The following is an 18241-nucleotide window of genomic DNA, read 5'->3' on the forward strand; positions in this document are numbered from 1 at the left end:
TCTTCTTCCACTTTTTGGTAACATTATTATGACGTTGGATTGGAGTGTACTTGATCATAAACGATAGCTGCTGGAAGCATCTTATATAAACAAGTGTGTAATTTTTAAAGTGATGTATGTATTCGTTACTTTTTGGAAAAATAAAATATGCAATACGTCTATCAAGGTTGCCTTGTAGGCTACTGTAATTAAAATAAAATAGCAATATTACAAACATATGTAGAAATGTTCTTCAAAATAATGTTTAGTCTTCCGTAAAAAAGGACTGAATGTGCTGTTCATTTCTTTCCATTCTACAGGCACAATAAAAATGTGGAATTTGGAGCTTTCAGGGGCCCCACCCCGTGAGACCAACAGAACATGGGCTCCAGTTGCCAATGGGACATTGTTCAGGGCTTCAACAAAGCCTTTTTCACCCTCTTCAATATTACAGGAGGCCTTACCTGATACCTAACAATCAGCTAATCCAATGCCTGTGGCAAGGTCACCTGTGCACAGGTAACCATACACCAGTGTAACCTGGCTCTCCAGCTCCTTTTCTCCCCCCTCTCTCCCCCTCTCTCCCCCGTCTCTGTCCGGGCCTCATCACCATTCAGTGAGCGGAGACAAACACCTTCTGTTTATTTGGGTCATCTGCATAGAACCCATAAAAATGATCTACAAAGAGGATAAGGCCTATAGTCCAGTCTCAAAACCACTACAATTTCTCCATCTACCTATCCACGACCCCCCCATCTTACTTAGCCTTATTTGGGATCCAGCGGAGTGAATCAGAATTGGGTGGAAGATAATGTAAAATCCCCCAAAGCCATGTGAGCAGTTCAGGCTTTCTCTGTACAGACACACAGTGCCTGTGAGTGACAGCACTTCAGACTCATTCGTCCACTTGTGGGTTGGCTGAGTGAGCCAGGCAGGGCTTGCTCTGGGTTAGCCCAGGGAGAGGGCCCTTGGACAGGGTGTTTTGGAGCTGTAGACCCCCCACCCCTAAGAGCAGTACCTCTGGAAATCTCATTGCTGTTTATTTGAATTACGGGGGCTGAGATGAGAAAAGGAGGGCTAATGAACTCCAGGTTGCCAGGCATGTGCAAATGATCACTGCAGGTTTGCAGAGCACAGTTCTAGGCTTGTTGGATTAGGGCACGGCTGTTACACCCCCATCATCACAGAGTTTGGCTTTTTAAGTATTTTAAATATATAGAAGATATATGCTTCCTGTCTCGAGAATGTAGGTCCCCTGTAGACATAACATTAAACACAAACCCAACTCAAATGTTTAATAAAAAATTAATCTAGAAATTATTGGTAAAGGAGCCAAGGTAAAACTTTGTTAATGACAAAAAAGTGTAACAGTTTTATATTTTTATAAATATAAACTTTTAATGAAGTATGGAGATTTAGAAAAATACATTCACATCATTTCAGATTACAAACATACAGTTCAAGATCAAATAAAAAACAATCTGTTTTACCATATGCCTATGGCTAATTTTTGGTATATGACATCAGAGCAAGTAGACAAAGTTGTTCTATAATGTCTTCTTTATGTCCGTTTTCAGTCTGTTCATAGCACTACTCTGAATGGGGGTTTAGGTCATGGAACCTGACAAAGAAAAATGTACTGGCCACTCTATGTCTTACTGTCTGTCTTACTGTTATGTGTAAATGACATCTGCTGGTCATGCGGTTGAGATGGCGTATAATGGTTTTGTGTTGTGTGTCTGTGTGCTCCAGATACATTTGTTGACTGATGAGGTCCACTTACTCTCAACATTAACATAACAGGCCTTATGCCCCTATCTGACAAAACCAGGAAATGACCCAAAGTGAAATAGCTAAACTTTATCAGAAACCCATGAATGCATTGCATGTGTCACACTCTGCACCTACACATCAATCATTTAGTGTAGAGAACTTGTTAGCCACACTCAATCTTATTTACAATTAACAATTAAAAGTAAAAGGCACTAGTAACAAGACATTCTAATATTGTTAACTCAGTTTGCCATGCAAAGGGACACAATAGAAATCCCTCTCCATATAAAACACATCAGCCTGCATGTGGTTCTCCTCCATCAAACACAATGCTCCCCTCCCAGTTTCTCATACAAACACACAAACAGGCACACCAGTCAATGTGCGTGCATCTTTGTAGAAAAATATCATTGATGTATTTTTTCACAAAGACAGTTTGTGAGACATTTAGAAATGAATGATGGGACATACTGTTGCCAAACGTAACAAACAGCATATAGAGGTCTTACTATGTTCATTTAGACACAGACTGTGTAACAGCCCCTTTATGACCTCACCCTGTCTCCAATAATGGTTGAAGCTTGAAATATATGAAGCTTGAAATATGTTTTACACATTATAACAAATATCACAGTATTGATTTGCTAAGGTTTCCCCCAGAGGGAAAGGTATGTTCTTTGAAGCTACAATCGTATGTTTTGATGCAATAGTGCAAATTGGGAGAGGTCAGTGAATAATAATAATTTGGGGGATGCTTATATTTGTCCATTACATATCCCAACTCCCCCTGAGACACCCACAGGGAGTGGACTCACCATTGTCCAGTGACCCTGGAGCAATTGGGGTTAAGTGCCTTGCTCAAACGCATAGCAACAGATTTTTCACCTTGTCAGCCCCAGGATTTGAACCAGCAACCTTTCAGTTACTAGCCCAACACTCTAACCTTGAGGCTACCTGCGCCCATTTTAAGTCTGACATTTTACGAGGCAGAATGTACATGAATTTCTTATTGAAGGACTAAATTGCGTAAATCATCAACTGCTGTGCACAATGGGTTTTCCTGTTATTCCTATGTGCTTTTATGTGTGGTTTTCAGTGCAGCAGTAGTAGTGGTTTTAATTAACATTTTCACAGAGACGCTCCCCTGCCCCTACTAAATGACCTTTTTGGTTTCACCCAGATGACACACTTAGTTTGAAGGAACATCCTGGTCACATGACGAGGGCCATTCCAACACCTGTTCTGCAGATCAAGTCCACTCAACCGGAAGTAGCAGGTGTGTTCTTTAAAAAATGCACACTTAAAATGTGGTTCAAATGAATGCAAGGGACAGCCAGTTATGACTTTCTGCGAGGCATAGAGGAAAGATCGGGGGCTTTTAAAATATTTAGTTAGGACGACTTCATGGTGCCAGTCCAAGGGGTTTGTATCTGAATAGAGTTTATTGTAATGTAAAATGAACACAACATTAGCAAATAATTTAACAGTTAGAGGAAATGAATGGTAAAAAAAAACACATAGTAAAAAGATTCACCATATCTGCTTGGGCAGATATGAGTGCTTATGAAAGGTCATAGGTTACAGGTTAAAGGTCAGCCATGTCCTCCTCCATCTGCACTGTCTGTAATTTGGCCAGCTCCTTCTCCTCCCCCGGCTCCATTTCCCCACACATGACCCGCACCATCTCATTCACCCCACCACCACTAGCGTCCACCTTGTTCTCCGAAACAGACATGTAGTTGTTGTTCATGCCAGGGCCCAGCAGGTGTGAGGAGGGGACAGGCTGTGGGTTGTGGCCCCTGAGGTACTCCCCAGGCTGGAGTTGGTGGCCGTTAGGGTCTGTTTGGACCATCAGAGGGGTGCTGACGGTGAGGGTGGTGTAGACCTCAGGCTCTGGACTGGAGGAGCTGACCGTTGTCACGTCAGAGGAGGAGCCCTGGCTGGAGGGGACCTCCTCTGAGGTTAGGGGGGCTGAGAAGTAGCTGAGCTGCCCACTGGGGTCCATGTGAAGGCCATGGTGATAGGAGTACACCCCACCGCCCCCACCTCCCTCCAGGGGCTCCTTTTTGATGGAGGTCTGTCCAGCATCGCCCATGTTGTAGAGCACCGTGCTGGGGTGCATGGGGGCCATGCCCAGCTTGTCCTGATGGTGCTGGTGGTGGTAGGAGTCCTCACTGGAAGAACTGACTGCTACATTGTTCATTTGGATTGTACCTGAGATATTCAAATGACAGATCATTAGCCTAAACACTTCATACTTCATTCGTCTAACAGTACTTTATACTCTTATCTCTGAACCACTATAACCTCCTCTCTTTCTTGACTATAACATAGTTCTGTAAATCTTTGGCTTCACTCTTACTGTTACTCACTCCTACTCTAACTTGCAGCAGAATTCCATCTGAAATCTCTGCTGTGTCTCTCTCACAACTCCATGTTTTTTTAAGATGGCCCTGTGGGACCCAGGATAGTTGTATTGATGTAAAAGCCTGCTATGGGCCAGCAAGAAGGCTTTCTTCTTTCCATTTTACTTTGCTGTTGTCCTGGTATGGGTTCTCTGCTTTGTGTCAAATTAAGTGCTGTAATGACTCTCTCCTCGTTAGTATGTTTTTTTCAGTCCTGTGATTGTCTTAAACAGATTCTCCTCCTCTCTCCCCCTGAGGTCAGGAGTGTGCAGTGATGATGACTGATGATGACTTCAGAACCTGTGTTCCATTCATCTCTATAATTTTCCAGGACCACCTTATATCACCACACAAGAAAATATGGATGTGTGTGTGTGTGTGTGTCTGTGTGTGTCTGTGTGTGGCCTTTGCGTCCAGCCCCAACTCATTGCAGTGTAGTAAAAAGCCTCTGGGCTCAGACCCAAAGTCAAGAAGGCCAAATGCTAAGGCAGCTCAGTCATATTGAATGCATAACAGAGCTGGTGACTACACCCATTTCCATTTCAACCTAGGACTCATACATTTTATTGAAGGGGAGAGGGGTTTAGTTGCTCTAATATTTTAGATGTTTGAAAGGTTAGGGTCATCCACCACCATTTTAATGTAATGCACACTTCTCTTTCTCTATTAGCAGTTGGAAGAGCACCTAAAATGCTATAATACTATATATAGAACAGTCTAGTTGTCACCAATACCTCGGAAACTGCTATCAGCACAACTTAAATGTGGATTTTTTGTTTTCAATGTAGAATAGAATAGAATACAACATTATTGTTCATTGGTTAGAATGGAAATGTATCTTCTGCCTTGCCCAACACCCCCAGATACACACACACACAACCACGTAGATGAGGTAAAGTCAACCCACCTTGTGAGAGTGATGAGGAGCCAGAGGGGAGCTGCAGAGGAGGAAGACCCAAGTTGCTGTTGAGCAGTGACGTCCCTTCGCCGTCGGATACGCCGCTGGGCACGTGGACCAGACTGTAACCGCCCAGCTGGAGCGCCCCTGAGGACGAGCTGAACGTGAGGATGGACGAGTCGCCATTTTGAGCTGCCATGCTGTGAACCCCCTCCAGCTTCACCTCTGCCCCGTTTACACAGCCGGAGTAGGAGGCGTAGTCCACACTGGAGCCGCCCAGCCCCTTCTCCTGGCCTGCCTGCATCTGCATGTCCACGCCAGAGCCCCCCATCAGGACCCCCCCAGAGGGCCGCAGGGGGTTGAAGGCCAGGGGCTGGACACCCAGGTTGAGCCCATTGAACAGGATGTTGCTGGGGGCCTGGAGGTAAGACGAGCCACCGTTATGGAAGACAGTGGAGGGGTTACTTGTCACTAGGTTTCCATTGAAGAGCACCCCGCTGCTGGATCCAGGGGGCATCTTGATGTCCCCAATCTGTTGGATGATTACCCCACAGTCCAGAGACCCTGTCTGCAGGGGGAGGACCCCATGGGTCATCGTCCCGTCAGATGAATTGGAGAGGGGGCGTGGAGAGAGCTCCTCCTGCCCTTTACTAGACTCATCCTCTGTGCTGTGGTTGCCATCAGATTCACTGTGGGAAAAAATGCCGGGGGGAGAAGAGAGTGAGATATTGAAAGCAGCTCAGGGACTCTGAAGAAAATATGTCCTCTTCTTAACTCATGGTAGACTTTATTGATGGAATTGTATGAGGAAGAATTGAGCTCAGCAAAGTAAGTTGTCCTACTGGTTTGACTTATGTTGCTGTCACTGATGAGTGCAGAGGTGGAGTCTTACTACCAACAGATTTAGTGAGACAGACAGATTTTGAAACTGAAATAATCATAGAAATACATTATTTGCATACAAAGAAATATGGCTGATATGTCAAAGCAACTTTATCCATACCTCAACTCTCTTAGCCTATTGAAATAGTGATACAACCACATTACATAGGCTATATAATTTTATAGGATATTTGTGGGCACAACAACAGAGGTGATCCATGGAGATCTCACAAACATGGCTTTAATGAGGAAAGTCTACTACCAAACGTTTTACCACATGGAGAGTAAATTGTATTATAGCCCTCATTTAGTTATACTCCTTCAGGCCTACCATTTGGCGCAATAAATTACGGGGTCACAAATGCAAGTGGTCGCAGCATGACAACACAAATGGTCAAATACCTTTATTTGTAATTTCTTAAGTGGTCATTGGCATATAACGTTTTTTTATTTTTCTGTTGGCGTAGCTTCACTTTTTATGTTAATAATGTTAGTAAAATATTAGGAAATCGAACAATGCCATCTGAATCGTATTTTTCACCATGAGTGAGTGACTGAAACACCTGCATTTCCCTAAAATAAAGAGCCTCATTGACTCTGAGAAACTTCTTCTTCATCGTCCTGAGGCCTGTATGCCAATTATTGAAGAAGCGTAAAACCTATTCCTCTTCTCCATAAATTAACTCAATAACTCCGGCTTATAATCACTTATTTTGTCACTCAAAGCACAATAATGTTTAGTCATTGCCAATATAATTATTGGCCCACACAAACTGGAATGAAGTGGAAATGCCTTTGAGCAATTTATGACATCATCTTTTGGGAAGTTTGTGGTGAGAGCGAGCGAGACAGAGAGAGGAAGAAGAGAGAGAGAGAGAGAGAGAGAGAGAGAGAGAGAGAGAGAGAAAGAGAGCGAGAGAGAGAGAGAGAGAGAGAGAGAGAGAGTACCCACTGGGCACAGACGTCAATTCAAAGTCTATTCCACGCTGGTTCGACGTAATTTCGTTGAAATGACGTGGAAAACAACGTTGATTCAACCAGCGTGTGCCGGGTGGGTAAGAGGTCACCTCCACCAGGTGCGCGCGAGCTTTGCTCACAGAGAAGAAAACATAAAAAGAAGGGAATAATATCTATCTGTCTGGGGGTGGGGGATTTTCTAATGAGGGGGAGGTGTTCCGATTCCCCCCGGCTTAAGAGGAAAAGTAAATTGCCAAAGTGATTTATGTGGTGAGAATTGGATTCAGTTGGTTTTGAACACACACACACAAACACACACAAGAACGGAGACTATTCATATTTATAGGCTACATCTATAAAAACAACTTATTTATAACACCATTATAACACAATTTAGACTATGAAAGTTATATTTGGAATAGAGTAGGCTTATGTTGGACTAGTGTCCATGCTCTTAGTGCCCGAACACGCAAATGAAACCTGATCTGGATGGCAACAGCCTCATATTTCAAAACATTAGCGGCGTGTATGCTACCTGGCACACTATTTTTTGTGCCAATATTATAATGTGAATGATTTACGCTGTCAATTCACACACCAAGCTCTATGAGCGATTACAACGCAATAGTTAGAGGCTACAGTCAGGTGTGCATGTATGATACAAGGCAAGCCTGCTCGACCTTGCCAGCAATAATCTCTCAAAATGACTCCTGGTAATGCATTTATGAGTTTATTGAATTTAGTACGCCATTACGCACACTGTGCCATTTGCGTAAAATCAAGCAATCAACGGATTATTTTCTCACCTTTTTGATTGTGCTTCGGACGGGTTTCTGTCCCTCTGTCTCCTGTTTTTGAACCAGTTGCTGACCTGCGTCAAGGACAGTCCCGTGATTTTAGCGAGGTTTCTTTTCTCGGCTGGAGAGGGGTATCTATTCTGCTTGTATAGATCTTTCAGCGCGTTGCGGGACCGCTCTTTGAAGCAGTATACTGTCTCTTCCCCGTCCCAGATAGTCCGGGGTAGTGGGTACTTTCTCCGCAGGCGATATTTATCCACGGCGCCCAGGGGTCTCCCCCGCGCTTTCTCTGCCTCGGTGTACCGTGCCTTATACCATAGCTCTTGCAGCGAAGAGTGATTGAATGGACTGAAGTTGTGGTTCTCCAAAACACTGTAGAGCTCCTGGTACCGAGCCTGATGAAAAGCGACAAGAGCTTGGGCTTTCAGGATGCTTTCGTTGCCACGTAGCAGGTCACTCTGTGGTAAGGACCATAAAAACCTGGCCAGCCGGTCCACATTGCCTCCCTGCTGCAGAGCCTCGCAGACGCACGCCACTTGCTCGGGGGAGAATGCCAGCGAGGAAGCCGCGCTCACCAGAAGTTCACTGTGGACTGCATCAGTGTTCGAAGTTGCGCGCTCCATAGACAACTCCGCCGTATCCAGCGCTAGAAGCTTGATGCACTCTCGCTTGTCCGTCTTTACATTTTCCTTCTTGATGTTATTTGAAATTGTGACTTCTCCTGAAGAAGAATACATTTTTCAAGCCTTCCTGGTAAGTCACTCCTCCCTGGTTTCGGCAAGCCTTCAGCCGATCAGGTTACCCCCTCGCCATGCGAACGCGATCGAATATCTGGCAGCAGCTGTAAATGGATAGCTCTCCCCTTTAGTTCCAACGTGACTTTTACTCTGCGGGAACTGTAGCAAGAAGGGGGCATTGGGGTCTGTCTGCAGGAGAGCCACCCAATTGGTTACGACGGACTACGCCAGGGAGGAGCGACCGCGATCCAGAGACGAGTGTTTGGTTTGCAGCTGTCACTCAAACATGACGTAACGTATTTCAGAGGCTTACCTGTACAAGGTAAATGTGTTTGGGATTTTGTTATGGGAGCGGAAAATACTATCCATAAAGTCTGCATTATGGCATATTATTTTTTTACTGCACCAACTGAGCTATGTGACAATGGACTGCCCCTTTTAGAGAAATAAATAAATACTCGGTGAGATGAAAGCCTACCCTTGCCATTATGCCTTCAATTCCAACTTCGATTAATGTAAAAAAGCAAACTGATGAAAGTTAGGCTAATGAGTTAGCTTGGCTAATGGAAATGAAATTATAGGCTATTTGATTATCATAATGCAAAAATAATATATAGATGATGCATAAACCTATTATCATTAGGTATTATTTTTAGCCTATTATTATTATTATTAACAATGTTTTTTGCTGATTATTCTAGTGAGTGTCTCATGTTTTCAAATGAATATGCATCATTTCAGTTTACATTTTTGAAATACCGGTAGGACTAAGCATTGTGGAATTCTGAAATGGTCGTGTGTGAGTTTATTCTTGTAATCATTGGACAATAACAATATTTATCACTATAGTGCATTTGTCCTCTTTGTGAGGTGCGCTTTGAGGAAGCATTAACTAGGAACAGTTCTTACCAGCGACGTTCTCATCGGGACTATTTTAAGGTGACACATTTGACCGCTTGAGTGAACTGTCAAGAAAGATTGCTAACTTACTAGCTAGTTCGTTATTGACATCTGTTTTCTCTCATATCTGTGCTTTGTAGAGATGGACGACCAAGGGTGTCCGAGATGCAAGACAACAAAATACAGGAATCCGTCCCTGAAACTGATGGTGAACGTTTGTGGCCACACGCTGTGAGTATCCATTCATGTTAACTAGCTAGCAAGCGCAGCAGTGACCAAACGAGCTAGCCTACCTAGCTAGCTTCATAGATATAGCTGCAGGGTTTCAACCCGTTATATATGTTATTTAGCCAGACAACTACAACAAGGAATAGAAAATAAACTGTAATGTTAGCTAGTGGTACTTCTGCTATGGAGCTAGCCGACTAAACTCAACTCGTGGAGTTGAGTTTAATCTGCTATGTAGCTATCAAAGCTGAAAGTGAAGAACTATGTAGGTGCATGATGTCAACATGTTTGCCGTTTTTCATCTTCCCTTTCTAGCTGTAACATAAACACTTCTGCTTGTCTCAGTGTGTCTCAGTGTGTCTTGTTTACAAGCTGTACAGTATGCACAGGTTTATTTTTCGTCGCGGGCTTAACAACACCCGTGCCAAATATATCCTCCAAACACCGGCTTCTCGGGCATTATCACTTAAATAGACAACGTTGGCTTGTTGTTTATTTTTATTATAAGAACATGTGATACTGAACTGTAACCATATAGATATCAACTCTGGTTGATGTAGTGCCTCAGTCTCTTTGGAAGTAACAGAAAAAGATTGCAAGAAAGCTGTCCCCAATTACTTCCCCTGTTTGTAAGCCCAGACGTCCTCCCAGTCTCCACGATTTTATGGGTGTTGTTATGCAGTGACAGTGGAGCGTGAGGAAAATGCTGGTGTCTGCTGGAGCATATGTAAGACCCTGTATGTTTATTATCCGTACCATCAGGAAGTGGCCGTGCTTCGTCATCAGGTCAGCACACTCATAACTTCTGTTCTATCTGGACGCAGGGTCACCCTTGGAGAATATTTAAATAACTTTGCAATAAAGCAATTTAGAGGATCGCCCTTCCTAGCTCCAGTCACCTTGATGGTGCTCTTAAGAACTGTTTACCAGATTATTTGGGTGCTGCTAGGAAACTGCAACCACACACATTGGTAATTGTTTTTGACTGTCCCGGCTGCTGGTCATTTGATAACTCATGATTTCAAGGTTTGGTGTGCTATTGTTGATGCACAATATTTACACTCAGAACCCAGAACCAAATCTCATCTGTCACAAAAATTAGATTTTTTCATAGACAATGTGTTGATTATGATTTACTATGTTTGAATGAAATTGAAGAAACAAAAATATCCTGTTTTATGCTTGTACAGTGTAATTTATAACATTCCTCTTCCCATTAGTTTTAAGAGCCAATCAAGTGTCCCAGTGTTTTTTGGCTGTGGCTCTGCAGGTGCTTGCCTACGGAGCTGTGAGGGGAACGGCACCTCCGTACCTTCAGGCTCTGATCAGTCCCTACACCCAAACGAGGGCATTGCGTTCATCCACCTCTGGCCTGCTGGCCCCCCTACCTCTGCGGAAGTACAGGTCCCACTCAGCCCAGTCAAAACTGTTCGCTGCTCTGGCACCCCAATGGTGGAACAAGCTCCCTCACGACGCCAGGACAGCGGAGTCACTCACCACCTTCCGGAGACACTTGAAACCCCACCTCTTTAAGGAATACCTGGGATAGGATAAAGTAATCCTTCTACCCCCCCTTACCCCCCCCCCCCAAAAAAAAAAAGAATAAACATATTGTAAAGCGGTTATCCCACTGGCTATAAGGTGAATGCACCAATTTGTAAGTCGCTCTGGATAAGAGCGTCTGCTAAATGACGTAAATGTAAATGTGTTGGGTGTCACAGGCAGGAAAAGGGCGTCACAGCAGGTTAGCAGTGTTTGATGATTACTACAGTTGATTGCTACACAAAGGGATCTCCTGTCTGGGCCTAGGCCCAGTCCAGAGCATAGAGAGGGCTTCATGGGAGAAACGGGTGAACCAGCCCCTATGTGGCTGTGTTGTTCCTACCTTCTCTACCGTAGAGGAGGGAGGCAGGCAGGCAGGCAATGTCACTGGCCCTTGGGTTGTGGTGGAGGGGTGGGTGTGTCTTTGCTGTGCCAGGCCCCTGTTTACCTCCCCCTGACCTGCTGACAGCTGCAGATGGGAGAGATATGAGCCAGGAGCTCTGAACAGGACAGGTGAGGGAGAGCGAGGGCTGGGGGGTGCAGGGCTCACTCACCACTCTGCTGCAGTGAGAGCAGCCTTGGGAGAGAAGGAAACAGAGACAGAAAGAGGGAGAGCGAGCGTATGCTGGAGAAACTGTGTGTATGATGCTAGACATATGGTCTCTCCCAAGCCCTTATGCCCAGCAGCAGGAGAAAGGCACAATCAGAGAGAGGGTCCTATACAGATGGCTCGCTTGAGAGGACCTAGCCTAAAGATGGCAAGTTCACTTTGAAAGTCTCCTCCCTCCAATCTTCTCATAGCTTCACCTCTTCGCTCTAGAATTACACAGGATTTCCCCTGTGGAGGGTCCGTTGTGTGGTCCATTTACGGGGCAGGGGGCAAGCTACGCCCCACTCCTGTCCCTGCTTGATGAATGGGCTCTTTGTGGGCCCGTGGAAACAAGCAGAAACCCCCCTTCTACCTCCATATGGCCAGGCCTATACATCTCCTGTAGCCTGGGGCCACAGTGAACATCTGCCCCTTCTGGGCTGCACTTGATCAGGGGGCTCTCTCATGGTCCTGGGGACCAACCACGTATAGGATAACTTTTGTTTCATCTATGTTTTTGTGGCAAATCCAGCAGTTGTTGAACACTAGGCCTATTTGCAATGTTTTGTGAGCTCTGTTCTATACTAGAGGGTGTTTTGGTGTTAATTATCTTTTGGCAAGTTTGCTTTGATTGACCCATATCTGATATGTAAACAGGTAAAGCCCATAGTGCTGCAGTTTCTCCCATAACTGCTTTTTCATTGAGAATCCTGCTGATGAGGTGAAAAGGCTTTACTGCATCTAGGCCTAAAGGACCCACATTCTAAAGAAGTTTTGAAAGCAATGCGACTTTGGAAACAAACACTTAAAAAAAAAAAAAATGGAGGCCCAAGATGATTTCCCCCAGAATTTCATCACATTGAAAAAGCAACAACAATTTGGGGTTAAAACGGCAGTAGTCACCCCAGATGAGGCCATTTGGAAACCAGATGTTGGGGCTTGCTTCTGAAGGTGGGCAGCTAGGAGCAGGAAGCCTACAGAAGGTGAATTCCAGTGGAATAAAGCTTCTCAGAGACTTAAGAGTGGACTGTGAAAACGTTTATCCAGCCCCCCTGCTCGCCCCTTCAGCCGCCTACTTAGGGAAGACTTAAGGCCTTCTCCATTGTCTTCAGGGTCCACCCCTCACTTGAGTGTGATTGATGGGTAAACGCCTACCTGCTTAAAGATGTGATTGATGAGTAAATGTTGCTCGGCCCAAAGTTGGCTCAGGTCGTTGCTACGGCCGTGTTGTCCTGATTGGTTGTGGAGGAAAGAAGCCCCTGCATTGGAATGCTTTCCTATTGGTGGACATTGACTTACGATGAGATGGGATTTGTGTGTCATGCAACAATAGTAGTCCTGTGGTTAGACTTACTTTATCAATGCAGTTTATAATGCCTTATGACGTATTAATCTCTAGCCTAAATCTACTGTAACTGTTTTGTCATTGTTTTGATCTCATCTCTGCTAAAATGTAAAATGTAATTAATATTAGGCCAATTGCTAGAGCACTTTCAAGGTCATTTAAAAATGATTATGATCCTGATAATGTTGAAAGAACCTAGAGCCTTTCAGGGAACTTCAGGATCAGTGGAATTTGAAATAGTTTAGTGATGAGAGAAGCTGTGGGTGCATTGCTGAACTACATTTTGTTTTCTATGCAACGTGGCACACTGACTATGAGTTCCTTTGAAATGATATTTTAAAAAAAAACAGTTTTTCCAGTGCAGACACACTCAATGGCAGGGGTGTCAGATTAATTTCTGTGAGAGAGAAGGGGGGGAATCAACATTCCATTCATGATTCATACTGTAAAAATATAAGATGGCTATTATCACCTGCTGTGAGGCTGATAACTCACAGACATATTATATCAAATGGAAATATACCACCAGGCCATTGCTAAGGAAAAGTGCATTAGACATGCACATACAGTAGGGAAGAGATTTTGACATGCCTGCTCCATATAATATAGTTTCCTCTACAGCTGTGTGTATGTGTTTACCACAGGGTTTCCCAAACTCGGGACCACAAGGGGTGCACGTTTGTTTTTTGACCTAGCACTACACAAGTGATTCAAATAATCAATGAATCATTAAGCTTTTATCATTTTAATCAGCTGTGTAGTGTTAGGGCAAAAAACAAAACATGCACCACTTGGTGTCCCGAGGACCAAGTTTGGTGAAACACTGGTTTACCATATCTGTGTTACTGTCTCCTCTTCTCAGATGTGAGAGCTGTGTGGACATGCTGTTTGTGCGCGGCTCGGGGAACTGTGTGCAGTGCGACACGCCCCTGAGGAAGAGTAACTTCCGCGTGCAGCTCTTTGAAGACCCCGCTATCGACAAGGAGGTGGAGATCCGCAAGAAGGTGCTCAAGATGTGAGTGAGGGGTACGGGGGAGAAGGGTGTGTCTCTGTGTGTTCAGCCCACTCCTCCCTCTCCTTAAGCTGCCTTTGTCTTTGTCATGATGCTGTTTGTTTTGTAGACAATGGGCCCCCCAGGGTTTGCTCAAATAGGAAAGCTCTTTCCCTGCCATACTTTTGCCTCTCAGCCCCTCCTATTCTATCCATCCCTCATCTTTCTTTATTTAGCTCTGCTGTTTCAATGTAATGTCTTCAAACAAGCATTAGGCTTAATACATATATAAACTCTTAGCTTTTTTCTCCCTCACAGTTACAACAAGAGAGACTTTGACTTCTCCAGCTTGAGAGAATACAATGACTACTTGGAGCGAGTGGAGGAGATCGGTGAGAGGAGGCTGTGGACCCAGTGGTGATAGGGGGGGTTCAGCCTGGTCTTAGTGCATTGATCTGGCCTTGGCTCTGGTTGTTGATGTTTTACAGGCATCAGTGCCAGCCAGGGTCAGAGACCCACTAGTCTCTCTGTGCCAATTCTCAGAGATCCCTGTCAGATGGTGTTTGCACTGTGACAATGTGTTAGACCTCTCCTACGGCCTCCTATGCTTACATCGTCAGAAACATGGCTCAATACTTGTATAGAAATGCACTGGCAAACCCTATATGTTTCAATTGTTTATTTGAATAGGGATAGATACAATTTAAACATTCAACCTTACTTATACAATTAAAATGCATTGAATTATCGAGTCAGATGCTTTGCAACATCATACTTTAGCTTGTGCCGAATCCGATTTCCAGTATCAGTCCTAGATCATTTGAAGTGAAGTCCATGCTAGTGTGTTGATGGAGGGCTGCCCTGCTCTCTCCTTTCCAGTCTATAACCTGACCAACAACCTAGAGGTGGAGGGGACTAAACAGATCATGGAGGCTTACCAGAGAGAGAATAGAGACACCATCCAGAAGAACAAGGCCAAGCTGGTGGGTACCTGTAACCCCACACTGACTCACTCTGCTTTGCCTGATGAAGCGCATCGCTTATGCATTATTCTGTTGTACTAAATGGTCTAGCACCCTCTGTCTCCTCCTCTGCAATACTCTGTCTACTATGATATTGATTATTTTCTCTCCGACTCCTCTCCCTCTCTTCTTTTCTCTCTCTTTATCTCTCATTTTTCACTCACCCCACCCTCTCTCCCTCCGTCAGACTCGAGAGCAGGAGGAGTTGGAGGAGCTGCTGTTGTTGGAGCAGCAGGGGAACGAGCAGCGCAGGCTGGAGACTCTGCAGGAGGAACAGAGACAGTTACAGGCCAAGAGGAAGAGCAAGCAGGCTCTACTGGACGAACTGGTGAGACACATACACACACCACATACAGTCACACTAATAAACACAGATTGCCACATAGCACCACACAGGCAAACTGCAGCAAACAGAGAGTTCTAAAACAATCAGGTGACATACATACTGTCACAATCCAAGAGGAAGAACAACCAGGATATAGATAATTAGACAATGACACATACACACACACACACACACACTCCTGCGGTGGGGCTGCTGAAGCTTTGCTTTCCCCTCAGCATTGTTAGCATTCTGTGTTGCCAAAGCCTCCTGGCTCCATTTTGTTTAGCGGCAGGCTATGGAAGTGATTGGCCCTGTAGAGCTGCCTGGTAAAGAGTTATCACAGATAGCAGTTTGAGCTGTTTGTTTAAACCCTGGGCCTCTGTTGTCTGTTGGGAGATGAGCATTCAGCCCCCGGGGACACGCTCCTGTGTGCCAGCATTTACAGTAGAAATCTCTGAGGCCCGGGGTCACACACACACACACACACACACACGAACACGAGCGATCATTATAGACTGATAGTGTTTGCAATAGATCCTGATAAGGAGCCATCAGTTGATCATTATTCTGCTCCACACTTTCCTTCCTGCCTAGTGATGAAAACACTCACAGTTCTGTCCCCACCGCCTGTCTACCTCGACAATAATGCCCTGCTCCCTCTGTGAACGACATGCCTTGCCTTTTTGTTCTTAGACCTCTACGCTTGGCAACACTCCACCTGTGAAATTACAATGTCCGACCTTCGCTTAATGGAGATGAAGAAGGAGCAGAGTACTTGAAAAGGCAACATAATACCACCACGGTTTTTAACCTGGCCTGCATCAATAATCTAATGACTAGCCTCAGAGCACCTTAGTTTGTTAGTTGTGCAGTTATAGGGAGGTGTGTGTGATTGATGTTGTGAACTCTGAGGTTCACAAGTTACACATCTCATTTACAGGTGCCAGTCTTTGAAGCTCCTCCCATCATTTACTTGGATTAAATACGGGTTTTGCTTGAGGCTAGATCATGATTCAGTGGTTTTTGAAAATGCATACACACACATAAATATGATGACATACCTCATACCTGTATTTGTATGTTCCCCTCCAGGAGCGCTCTCATGTCCCCGCCACTATCCTGCTGGCCCAACACAAGGACCGGGCCGCCCAGCTGGAGACCCAGATTGAGAAGCAGAAACAGGTGGTCAAAACCACCATCTTCTCCACCGGCATCCCTATGGTGAGTACCGCACGCCACATGTAAACACGCTGACTGTCCTGACTGTGCAGGATGCCTTAAGCCTACCGCATAGTAAGCATACAAACAGCACCCACACAGGCTAGCTCACACAGCAATGCTAGTGATTGTCCAGCATGCACCTTGGGTCGGCCTAGTCTAGCTAGTTTTAAAGCACGATGAGCTCATACGAACACTCGGCCTGCATGATTTCACTCAATAGTAAACAGAGCCCAATGCAGGCTGGCTTAATGGGGCACACACTGCCATTTAGGTCAATGCTAATTAATTGTTAGCATATTACATTGGTGTTCAGTTTAGATTTAGCTTCATGCTAATGGTTGGGGAGTCCCTGAAGGAGAGTGTTGCTTCAGTGTACTGTGTCCAAACCCTTAGCGTGGTTCTCTGCCTGGTGTGGGAACAAGACCTCATCTCCTCCATAGTGTCATCACATTCCTACCTGCAGCCCTCAGAGACAGAATGAAGGCTCTGGCTAGGCGTTTTGTTGAGCTGTCAGCTTTGTGTTGTTCAGGGTGGCTGTTAAGGCCTTCTTCCATTTGGCAACGGCTATGTTTTCCTCCACACTAGTTTATTTTCATTATACTGTGATGAGAGAAAGCGATATCACCCCATTCCCCCCACCCCCCCCCACCTCCCTCTCCACAAGCCCCTATGGGAGGTGTGGTTGACTTCCCAGGGTGCAATGGTGCGTGGGAGAAATCTTGTCTTAGTGCTCACCTAGTCCCAACTCAGTGACAGAATGGAGAAGTCTCTCTCTGTCCTACTGTCTTTCTCCACACACACTCACATACAGTGAGTGAAAAAAGTATTTGATCCCCTGCTGATTTTGTACGTTTGCCCACTGACAAAGACATGATCAGTCTATAATTTTAATGGTAGGTTTATTTGAACAGTGAGAGACAGAATAACAACAAAGGAATCCAGATAAACGCATGTCAAAAATGTTATAAATTGATTTGCATTTTAATGAGGGAAATAAGTATTTGACCCCTGCAAAACATGACTTAGTACTTGGTGACAAAACCCTTGTTGGCAATCACAGAGGTCAGATGTTTCTTGTAGTTTGCCACCAGGTTTGCACACATCTCAGGAGGGATTTTGTCCCACTCCTCTTTGCAGATCTTCTCCAAGTCATTAAGGTTTCGAGGCTGACGTTTGGCAACTCAAACCTTCAGCTCCCTCCACAGATTTTCTATGGGATTAAGGTCTGGAGACTGGCTAGGCCACTCCAGGACCTTAATGTGCTTCTTCTTGAGCCACTCCTTTGTTGCCTTGGCCGTGTGTTTTGGGTCATTGTCATGCTGGAATACCCATCCACGACCCATTTTCAATGCCCTGGCTGAGGGAAGGAGGTTCTCACCCAAGATTTGACGGTACATGGCGCCGTCCATCGTCCCTTTGATGCGGTGAAGTTGTCCTGTCCCCTTAACAGAAAAACACCCCCAAAGCATAATGTTTCCACCTCCATGTTTGACGGTGGGGATGGTGTTCTTGGGGTCATAGACAGCATTCCTCCTCCTCCTCCAAACACGGCGAGTTGAGTTGATGCCAAAGAGCTTGATTTTGGTCTCATCTGACCACAACACTTTCACCCAGTTCTCCTCTGAATCATTCAGATGTTCATTGGCAAAC

The 18241-nt window shown here is 44.9% G+C and overlaps 2 protein-coding genes across 2 annotated transcripts in view; one reads left to right on the forward strand and one right to left on the reverse strand.

The window, feature by feature from the left end:
* Window positions 1-3178: 3178 nt before the first annotated feature.
* On the reverse strand, window positions 3179-8464 carry LOC311102408 (homeobox protein SIX4-like). Its single transcript, XM_084143742.1, has 3 exons — window positions 7701-8464; window positions 5065-5744; window positions 3179-3966 (listed from the first exon to the last, which is right to left on the reverse strand). Exons 1-3 carry the CDS (start codon window positions 8426-8428, stop codon window positions 3338-3340), a joined length of 2037 nt encoding a protein of 678 aa, XP_083999868.1. The 5' UTR covers window positions 8429-8464; the 3' UTR covers window positions 3179-3337.
* Window positions 8465-9365: 901 nt separating this feature from the next.
* The window catches only part of mnat1 (MNAT1 component of CDK activating kinase), a 46659-nt gene continuing 37783 nt past the window's right edge, over window positions 9366-18241 (forward strand). The window contains exons 1-6 of the mRNA XM_084143777.1: window positions 9366-9559; window positions 13895-14047; window positions 14342-14415; window positions 14903-15006; window positions 15233-15373; window positions 16463-16591. Of these exons, the coding sequence (XP_083999903.1) occupies window positions 9471-9559; window positions 13895-14047; window positions 14342-14415; window positions 14903-15006; window positions 15233-15373; window positions 16463-16591 (690 nt within the window). The 5' untranslated portion in view covers window positions 9366-9470. The remainder of the gene's footprint in view (window positions 9560-13894; window positions 14048-14341; window positions 14416-14902; window positions 15007-15232; window positions 15374-16462; window positions 16592-18241) is intronic.

The sequence above is a fragment of the Coregonus lavaretus genome (assembly GCF_964263955.1).
Source record: "Coregonus lavaretus genome assembly, chromosome: 27".
NCBI classification, from domain to species: domain Eukaryota; kingdom Metazoa; phylum Chordata; class Actinopteri; order Salmoniformes; family Salmonidae; genus Coregonus; species Coregonus lavaretus.